Source organism: Dermacentor albipictus, chromosome 1 (genome assembly GCF_038994185.2).
Source record: "Dermacentor albipictus isolate Rhodes 1998 colony chromosome 1, USDA_Dalb.pri_finalv2, whole genome shotgun sequence".
In the NCBI taxonomy this organism is placed as follows: domain Eukaryota; kingdom Metazoa; phylum Arthropoda; class Arachnida; order Ixodida; family Ixodidae; genus Dermacentor; species Dermacentor albipictus.
In genome coordinates this window covers 358534918-358545031 of record NC_091821.1, presented here as the reverse complement: position 1 = coordinate 358545031, position 10114 = coordinate 358534918, and the positions used below count along the sequence as shown (strand labels likewise).

At 46.5% G+C, this 10114-nt stretch overlaps 1 protein-coding gene across 2 annotated transcripts in view; it reads left to right on the top strand.

Annotated features, from left to right (window-relative positions):
• The first annotated feature begins 3315 nt into the window (after positions 1–3315).
• The window catches only part of LOC139054596 (polypeptide N-acetylgalactosaminyltransferase 1-like), a 51973-nt gene continuing 45174 nt past the window's right edge, over positions 3316–10114 (top strand). For both annotated transcript variants that reach the window (XM_070531831.1, XM_070531830.1), the window contains exons 1-2: positions 3316–4052; positions 4830–4999. In XM_070531831.1, the coding sequence (XP_070387932.1) occupies positions 3592–4052; positions 4830–4999 (631 nt within the window). In that variant the 5' untranslated portion in view covers positions 3316–3591. The remainder of the gene's footprint in view (positions 4053–4829; positions 5000–10114) is intronic.

The following is a 10114-nucleotide window of genomic DNA, read 5'->3' as shown; positions in this document are numbered from 1 at the left end:
AAGTCCTGGAGGTAGCTGCCGTCGGGAACCTGGCACAGTCCCACATGATATGCCATTGGTCCGCCGGACCCGCTGCACAAACACCGCACAGCCCACTCGGATAGAGCTCTGGGTGAAGCACGTGCAGCGTTGCGGGGGCGAGGAGTGACGCGGTCTGTAGTTGTCTTAGGATTACGGCCTCCTCCCGACTGAGTGCCGGGTGGGGAGGCGGCATTGTCCGTCGAGCTAAGCGGTAACACTTAGTTACTTCGGCATAACTGGTCACTCTGTCCTTGGTTTCGAACCACCACACGGAACGGTCACTCTCGGGGGCACGGAAAGTAAGCGCTCGTGCCGCCGAATGAGCCGTCTCGTTGTGGTTCGGTGAGGATGCACACTCGCCAGCGTGCGCCGGGAACCACTTGATACGGACGGTGCTGCCGCGGTCTTGAAATTGGAGCTTGCCGATGATGGCGGCCGCCGGCGCGCATATTCGCCCCTTGGCAAAGTTGCGCACGGCATTCCTCGAGTCGCTGAGCACGGTGCGACACTCGGCCTCGGTGATCGCCAGAGCGATGGCAACCTCCTCAGCGTCTGTGGCGTTCGTGCACCGCACGCTCGCCGCCGTTGTCTTGGTGCCGGTAGCCGCCGCAACGACCACCGCCGCGAAGCCTTCCCGCTTGTATTCTGCGGCGTCCACATACGTTCAATTGGACACTAATGCATTCGCATTCACAACTCATAAGAAGTGCTTGGTTGTCCGCGGATTTTTCTTCTACTCTCCTGTCTGTCTATTCATTTACCTCCTGGCAGGCTAGACAACTGGATCTTACTCTGGTCGATGCATCAGTACTTTTCTATCTCTGTTGTGAAACAATGAGGTTTCTACACGCTAGCCGACGGGCTGTTCACAGGATCATGGGGACGATCATGGGGCCCGGACGATCATGGGGCCCGTGGCAACGGAAGACGTGTGCGCACAAGCTAACAGATCATCCCTGCGTTTCTTGAAGATCAGTGAACTCTTGAAACTCTTATAACTGTGTGGTCAACGGGCGTGAGTGTGTGCGCACTAACAGTCTGTCATTACCGCTAAAGTTCAAATTTTTGTCAACTGTTCTTGGCCCTTCTTCTACTGTCTGGTGGCTAACTCGTTGAAAGCTTGCGTGCTTTTGACGTTCCCCTTCACACGTGTGGTGGCTGAGTGCTTTTTTTTTTCCTTCTACCTCTCTTTTCATTCCGTAATCCCATAAGCAGATTACTCCACTGTGTCAAAGAGAGCGCTCGCTTGTTTCGAACCTCATGCTTACGCTTTCTTCGCTTTTTGTTGACTCAGTCTCAGAGACTGAGTGTAAACCTACGATATCTAGGAAAAGCAATGAAGTTCGTTTCTTTGGCGGCAACAGGGCTCACAGCTATAGTTAAAGCAGGTGGAACTTTTGCACATAAAGAAAAATTGTAGGCCTGACGTCGCTACTGCCTGCGCATTATGCGCATTATGTTTGCTCTCATCTCGGCTCCTCCAGTCAGGCCATAGCTTCGGGATTTTTAGGGATAGGTTTGCTACAAAGAAAAAAAAGAAAGAAAGAAAAAGAAAAGCAACGACGGCAGACTTCCACGATTCCTTCGGTTCTCAACTCCTTTACTGCGAACCGGCCGTGGTTGCTCAGTGGCTATGGTGTTGGGCTGCTGAGCACGAGGTCGCGGGATCGAATTCTGGCCACGGCGGCCGCATTTCGATGGGGGCGAGAACACCCGTGTACGTAGGTTTAGGTGCACGTTAAAGAACCCCAGGTGGTCGAAATTTCCGGAGTCCTCCACTAAGGCGTGCCTCATGATCAGAAAGTGGTTTTGGCATGTAAAACCCCATACTTCCTTTACTGCGACGGCATTTTCCAACCTTGAAGACCACCATTTTTGTTTGCCTGCTTTTTTCTTAATTGTGCTCACCCATTACGGAGAACTGGAGGAGAAGCCAGCGGTTATAGGGGGTTGATTAAGGAGAAGGGGTACGGTCGTATGGAAATGTTTAATTTGGGTAAGAATTAAAACAAAAAAATGGTAGGCGACCCTAATCTTCGACTATAGGTGTGTCTTAGTGTCATTCGCACCTCGGCGTTGGTGTCCTTTAGATTAACTTTAGGCGAATGCAACGCGCCAACCGAACTCGGAGGCAAATGTTTTCCATTAATTAGCCGGTTAAATATCATGCTACCTTCTTGCGTGTGACGTCATTAGTGACGTCATTACTACCGCTTCTACTTCCGGGTTTCCAGGAATTTCCCCGAAGTCGTGCTCACGTTGCGGGTCTCTAAAGTCTAGGATTCTGTGCCTTGGTGTGCGTTAATCAGTGGTTTCTAATTAATTATAATTATTACGGACCCACCAGTAACTCAACTTGTAACTAAACTTAAGCTCTGCTATCGCATGAATTTTGTACTGTACTATTTTTCTAATTTATTTTGAATTTCATCTTCGGTCGTCTCAGTGATTTCAAATTAATCCTAATTATTTCGCACACTTCAGTAATTCAACTTGTAACTAAACTTATGCTCTGATATCATATCTATAATGAAATTCATGAATTTTGTAGTGTTCTATATTTCGTTCGTATTACTGATTTATATTGAATTTAGTCCCCGGTCGTCTCAGTGATATCTAATTATAATTATTCCAGACACTTCGGTCACTCAACCTGTAACTAACCTTAACCTCTGATATCATGTTTATAATGAAACCCATGAATTTTGTACTGTACTACTTTTTTCAAAATTTTTTTCTGATTTATTTTGAATTTCCTCCGCGATCGTCTCCGCACGTGAACCGGGATCGAATCCCGACCACGGCAGCCGGGATTCGACAAGGTGTTTTATTTAGCTGCATCAAATTTTTAAAAGATTGCCTATGGCGGATAGCACAATTCTAACCCTTGATCTAAACTACTCGATGAGGGGCCATTACTTCTACGAGAAATGAAAATGTGCATTTGAATAATTAACGTAATTACGATGATTAACTTTTTAATGATTTACTTTACAATTCATATTTCAATCTACGAATTATAGCCGCTGAGTTCGCACGGCGTATCCACTTAGAACGAGTTCTCTGGACAGCACCAGTTCCGAGATATTAATTTTCAACGTGTCCGTCGAATTGCATTCGTCTTCCAGTTGCTTTTGTCTGCACTTCTTCAATTTTCTGCCTTTGAGAATCACACACTTTTTTAAAAAAACGCGGGAAATACAAAAATTTTATTTTACTTCGAGAGATGGCGCAAGCTGCTACCTCGATGCGAAGAAAACGAGAGCTTCCGCGGGGCTGTTATTCATTCGTCCAGCCAGCAAAAAACATGGTTGTCTCGCTGCGTGCTGCGCTGACTTTCGCTCCCGCCGATGTCAAGTGAGTCGCTGCCCTCGCGTGCTCCTACTGACGCTTCGCGCTGCTCGCTCCACTCGGCCAGCTGGGTGTGTGCCACGTGTGTTTTCGTAGTCATGTCGAAGATCTTGAGAATGCCGCGTTACGTCCACACGAGGGAACACCTGTCGCGGCTCGGCGCGTCGCCTCAGTTCCTCGGCTTCGCAGTTTGATGGGCCGCGGGCAGCGTAGAGCACGATGGCCCTGCTCTTCTCGCGGCGCCGTCGACCCACTCTTGTTCGTCTCCTCTCGGTGCTAGCAGTCGCCGGGGTCACAGTGCTTTTGCTTCGAAGCCGGACCACTTCCGATGACCACCTCGACGATCGGATCGTCTTCCGAGAACGGCTTTCTCCGAAGTCCGGAGCTGGCGATGACCGTGGAAAGCTGGCTGCCACCGCGAGGGACGCCGAGGTGCAGAAGGCCCAAGCACCGCGCTACCACGGCGACGATAGCCCGCTGCTCCCGAACGTGTACGACCCGGACGAGACGGAATTCTTCGGAAGGTTCATTGAAGACTGGGGCAAGGACGGCGCGGGAGTGAACCTGAAGGGCTCCGAAAAAGAGAGGGCTGACAAGGAATTCTCGAGAGCTGGCTTCAACGCCTACGTTTGCGACCGCTTACCGTTAAATAGGACGCTGGGTGACCGTCGTCACCGCAGGTAGGATTTGAACTTTGTCACTTCTGTTTAATTGGCGTCCGCGTACATTGAATGATTTCCGGTGAGCGAATTCCGCGATCTTCGCGTTTGCTCTGACGCGCGCGCAACCATTCGAACGTAGGAAAGTAAGACCGATAAAATATTTCATTTCGATCGTTCAGCTTCATTCACCGTTCGTTCTCACGTAATATTTTCTCCAATTACACCATGTGCTGTCCGTGGGATGAGCGTTTGCTATTTGGCGGCGGTGTAGCTGTGTTGTGCGACTCGAGGAGGTGTAGCAGTACAGGGGACGTATTCTGAAACGTTCGCCGCGGCGAACTTTTCGCACTGGCCACGCCTCCGCCGTTGCGGCGCGCGCTGAATGGCTGCTTTGACAAAACCGGAAATTCACTTGCGCCACCTGAATTTCCGGTTTTGTCAAAGCAGCCATTCAGCGCGCGCCGCTACGGCGGAGGCGTGGCCAGTGCGAAAAGTTCGCCGCGGCGAACGTTTCAGAATACGTCCCCAGGTAATACTAGTACAGTACGTAGCTGTTGCCCGCACGGAAGGCTGTGTCAAATGGCCCTTTGATGATACGTAGTCGTACCTGCGACATAACGCGTCCGCCAGCAGGACACTCGATGCTTCTTGTTACTACTCGGACTTAATTCTGTATTGTTGGCGTCACCGTTGCGTAACTTGATCGGGATCACCTTGGGCAGGATGTGAACGCGGCGTCGCTGACACCGTTATCGAATGTCACCTGCCCTGTTTTCCTGCTTCTCTCTTCCGCAGCTGCCGGAGGGCGAACTATGACGTTGAGAGACTCCCCACCGCTTCCGTGGTGATCATTTTTACCGACGAACTCTTCTCGGCGCTCCTGAGAACTGTGTACAGCGTGATAAATCGCACCCCCCGTCGCATGCTGAGGGAAATCATCCTTGTCGACGACCACAGCCAAATTGGTGAGTCCATGTATTACAAGTGGGTGATTTCACATTCGTAACAACTTTTCTGATCTGTTTAGGGCATACTTGCCAATCGAAATTCCTACTGACGTCGTTTTGCTTTCCTTTCACGCTATAAGATTGAACTTAATTATACTTGATGCGTTTTAGTAGTCTTATGCGTAAGTGTGCATGTGTACAAGTGTGCATTTGAATCGACTGTGGCATCCCTCATAGCCTAGTATATGCAACATTGCAGAGAAAAACTCCATCAATTTTTTTGCATGCTGTACAAGGGCATCTGATGTTGCTTGTCTGTGTACATTCATCAGGTGCATATAGGAAGACTGGCATTACAGGTATCATTGACAGCTGACATTGATAGCTGCTCTTTTCACATCATAAGCAATTTCTTCATGTTACTACAGGCTGCTATATAATAACTTGATCAAGGTTATGTGGATCAGTGGGTCCAAGGAACTGTTTGTTCTTTCATCAGCCATAAAAAACAAGGTGGCACTTCTTGCCTTGCACTTTTACCATTTCCATTATCTACAAGAAATGACAGGGTCAGTTAGGCAACACTCACAATCAGGGGGCCACACGCTGTGCCTTAATTTTCTTATTACATCTACTAAATGGTGCACAACCTAAAAGAATGCATTCGAAGAGAGAGCGAAAAAAGTGCAACCTGTATATGTTTCATTTAACCAGGGGATGAGTTGCACTGGTGGTAATAAGTGTCCTCTTCCATGCGTATGGCCAGGGCACAGCAGATATTCAGCATGACTGCTCAGAAAGGCACTATGTCTTCATTTAGCAGAGACGGAGAGCTTCCAGATTTATATAATGCAAAATAACATTGTGCACAAATATTTAGAACAAGAATTGTTCACAATAACAAATTAAAGTTGTGAACCTGGTAAGCCTTAGATGTTTGAAGGAAATGCTTTGTATTCACCATAGTACATTCTTTAACCTCTACCCAAAATGCATGTACACAGATGCTTTTGCATCTGCACAAACCCACAAAATTTAGCTGAATAGCACTACAGTTTAATTGTCTCTGAGCATTATTGTAGTTGGTGCTGTGTTTGCAATGAAAGGTAACATTATGCACGTAACTGAGTGTCTGTGAAATTTGTCTGCTTCATTCATTACCCAAAACTAAAGGTAATTGCAAAAATTGTGAGGATTTAACTGTAATAAAAAATCAGCAATCGTATTATCTTTCACATTTTCACTCTGTTCTGATGCTATATTGTTTTACAGTTTGATATTTCGATATTCGAATAGCCCAATATTTTGCATAGAGGTGCCATGTGCCAGAAAAACATACCTCAAGTTTAAAGCTCTGCTTTAGTTCTTATGATACAGTTGTCTGTAGCTGGCAATTCTTATACATGCAACATGTTGTAGAAATGTTTTACAAAGAACGCAGGAGACAACATAATGTTCAGTGATTCTTGAGCATTGTCTACTATCTAAAAGCTTTATGAAACTGAAAAGAAGTGCAGTCGGGGAAAAAAAATGGAAAGGGGTGCTGTTTGGAGGACAGATAGGCAATACTGACATCGCATTTTCTGCAGGAACTGCAAACCATTTTCTGTCTTTTACATGCACAGTTTATAATGAACACCACGAAAAGCATACGCAGTTTTGGAATGGAGTGATGTACACAGCATCAGTTAAAAGGATCACACTGCTTTGTTGACTTGCACTGTGTTGTTAAAATCAGTTGTGCCGTAGTGGTGATTGGCCCTTAGGCATGTAATTTGGGTGTTAAAGGTAGCTTCTGTGTATTTGTTTTCTTTGTTATTGCACTGTCTCGCATTTTGTCACTCTACTTTTTATTCTTATACGTGTTTGCTTCCATGAAGTCATTGGTGTAAAAGAAAAATTATGCTGGCATGGGGGTCTCAGCAACGAGAAGGGGCAGCTTCAGAGGCCAGTTTGCATTTGCTGCTGACACATGACATGGAATGCAGAGAACGAAGCGGACATTCATTGCAGGACTTAACTTGGACATTTGTTGTGAACAGATGGGCATTTTACTAGGAATGCATTATAGCAGCTTGGGCTGTGCAAGATTATATACTGCTTCATTTCAGTTTGGATTTAGACCTTTTTTCTTTATTTTCCCTTGCATTATTCCATTAAGGTGGATCACAGGGTAATGCATGACATGCTGCAACAGAAACTGCTGATGCTGCAACCAGCACATGAGGCTTAGGAATTGCTATTCATCATTACTACTATGACAACAAACCACATGTATCACTGCCATATTTTGATGTTCGCACACATTTTTCGTTCGCCTGGTCACACGACAAGTTCGCTGTATACATACACATTTTTTGTACGGTACAAACAACAGGAAAAGCATGTGTGCTAGCCGCTAGACAATTCAATTTTCATTGCCTTGCTTTTTTCGATTGTCTTTTCAACCTATTAAAATAAAGACCGATATCTGGGGCTGTATTATTTAAGGATTCATTTCCTGTCACCGACCATCCGCAGTGGTGGCGTAATGGCTGTGGCGTTTGCCCCGCTAAGCCCGAGGGCGCGGGATCGAATCCCGGCCGCGGCGGCCGCGTTTCGATGGGGGCGAAATGTAGAAAAGCCCGTGTACCGTGCATTATGCGCACGGTAAAGAACCCCAGGTGGTCAAAATTAATACGGAGTCCCACACTACGGCGCGCCTCATAATCTGTTCGTGGTGTTGGCTCGTAATAAGCCAGAATTGAAATTTTTGCCTGTCACGTACACGCGGCGAGTGGCCAATACCAGAGTAACGAAGGTGTGCCGCCATGCAAGCTACATAACAGCGAAAGGTGATAAGAATCGAAAACGTAGCGAATCGTTACAGAGCATGGTCTCTAAATTAAAAAAAAAGAATTGAATTCTGGGATTTTACGTGCCAAAATCACGATCTGATTATGAGGCACGCAGTAAGGGGAACTCCTGAAATTTGGACCACCTGGGCTTCTTTAGCGTGCACCTAAAACACGGGCGTTTTCGCATTTCGGCCTCATTGAAATGCGGCCGCTGTGGCCGGGATTCGATCCCGCGACCTCGTGCTTAGCAGCCCAACACCGTAGCCACTAAGCAACCACAGCGGGTAGCATGGTTCATGTAAGGAAAGGGGTAGTGACGTGCAATGAAACAATTTTGACTGCTCGGCATTCTGTCTCAAGGGGACACGTACCCGCGACATTGGGCTGAATAGCAGTGCTACGTATATACACATATACAGCCCCAGAGCCACCGTGGCAAATCTCATGCCTTTTGACATGATAGGAGAAGCGACATTTACACGTAATATCGCGCTCAATATGAGTTGCAACAGGGAGTTCGCCGTACACGGCGGCGCCTACGTACGAAAAATTGATGAAATAAACGTCCCTCCTAACACTGGTATTTAGTTAGCTGATTGGCGCCAACGTACAGTCCTTCAGATTTTTTTCTTTTTTTATATATATAAAAAACCGCTGGCTTCGTGTTGCAACTGCGTGATAGTACTTCAAGCAAAAGGAAAAGCTGATATTGGTGCTGACCAGGACGGTGGCGACACGGTTGGATTCTGCTGTGGTTGAAAAGCAAGAGCGTCATGCATATTGTTTGTTGCACTGGACGATATGTGGATGCTTATCAACACAACTTACGCTGAAGCAGCGTTGACAACGTATACGGTTCATCTGCAAAAAAAAAAGAAAAAAAAAAGAAGCTTGTCAAGGCGCTGTTATGTTGTTCTTCTCTCTCTTTCCATTCAGCCTTTTCTTGCAACCCCATCGAGCTATCCTTTCTCAGTCCTGTGATCCCATATATCCCGTTAAAAAAAATTTTTTTTGCTTTATTGTTTGTTGTGTATGAGACCAATTAGAAGCGTCTTAACGCGGCGGATACTGCATTTTTACGAAGTATATGTTCGATCGGTGGACATTCGCAAGCGTAGCAGTAAAATAAATTACCAAATCTTACTGCAGTAAATCTTTTGGTGAGGTTTAGAACGCAGCAGTTGAATAAAAAAACATATCAACTGTAGAAAGGCGTACATATTAGAGCGACTGGGCCCACTCACGCAAATTTGAACGCACCGCCTCCGTTTCTGTGCACGACTTTCGAACAAATCAATACTGCACGGAGCTTTCAGATCGATCAATGAGCGGAAAGACAGTATTTGATCTGTATAAGTGTCACGTAATTGCCGTTGGCATATGACGAAAGTCGTGTCGCATAATTTAGTTCTTCTATCAGGAGCATCGAAAACTATAAAGAGGTTGCAGCCATGCATACGAAAATCAGGCGACCCGCGTTCCTTCGATCCCTTCTAGATTTGGGGTCTTAAAATATGGAGGTAAACGCCGTATTACAGCTGTCATGAGGCAGACTTTTTTCTAAAGTACATTAATAAAGTAACAGGCCGCAGTTACACCCTGCTATAAAATTCACTGGTTACTCCTGACCATAGAGTTTCATATTACCATAACTATCTCGCGCTTCGATCGCTCAACTAGCATGGTTATGATGGGAAGTACAGGCTGCGGATTCGTATTTCGTTGACTGGCGAACTAGTCTACGGGTATTTTTTTTTTTGCAGTTTTGGTTTCGTTCTAAGCGCAACTGCTGTAACCCGCAGTGCGACGCAACGCTCTCTGCCTTTTTTCGGTTGCTCGAAGTGGCGACAGCGCGCGGGGCCAGCAGCTGGAACGATGTTTGTGTCGCGGTGTGGTGTCGAAGCCCTGACGAGAAAGCGATGGCATCGTAAACGTTGAAAGAACGTGTTTTGACCGTTTGGACCTTGGTTTGTTAAATGTGTTAGGCTGGCGCTGTAGCGTTACGTGCTTCATGAAGCTTCAGAAGAGCAAAAACTGACGCAAGACATGCACAGTTGTGCTTGTGCATGTCTCAATCGAATTTGCCTTGACAATCAAATTTGATTGAGGGCTTCATTGCGCATTGCTGGTTGATGTGCTCATTGAAATGTGTGTTTCAGGACATTTGAGAACACAAACTTACTGGTTGCTGCTACGTGGCTGCAGTCTGCTGTCGCAAAATTGGCAAGTGCAAAGCCACGCCATAATAGCTGCTGGCGCACGCTTCAGAAGCGGTGCGTCGATAGAAAATATGATG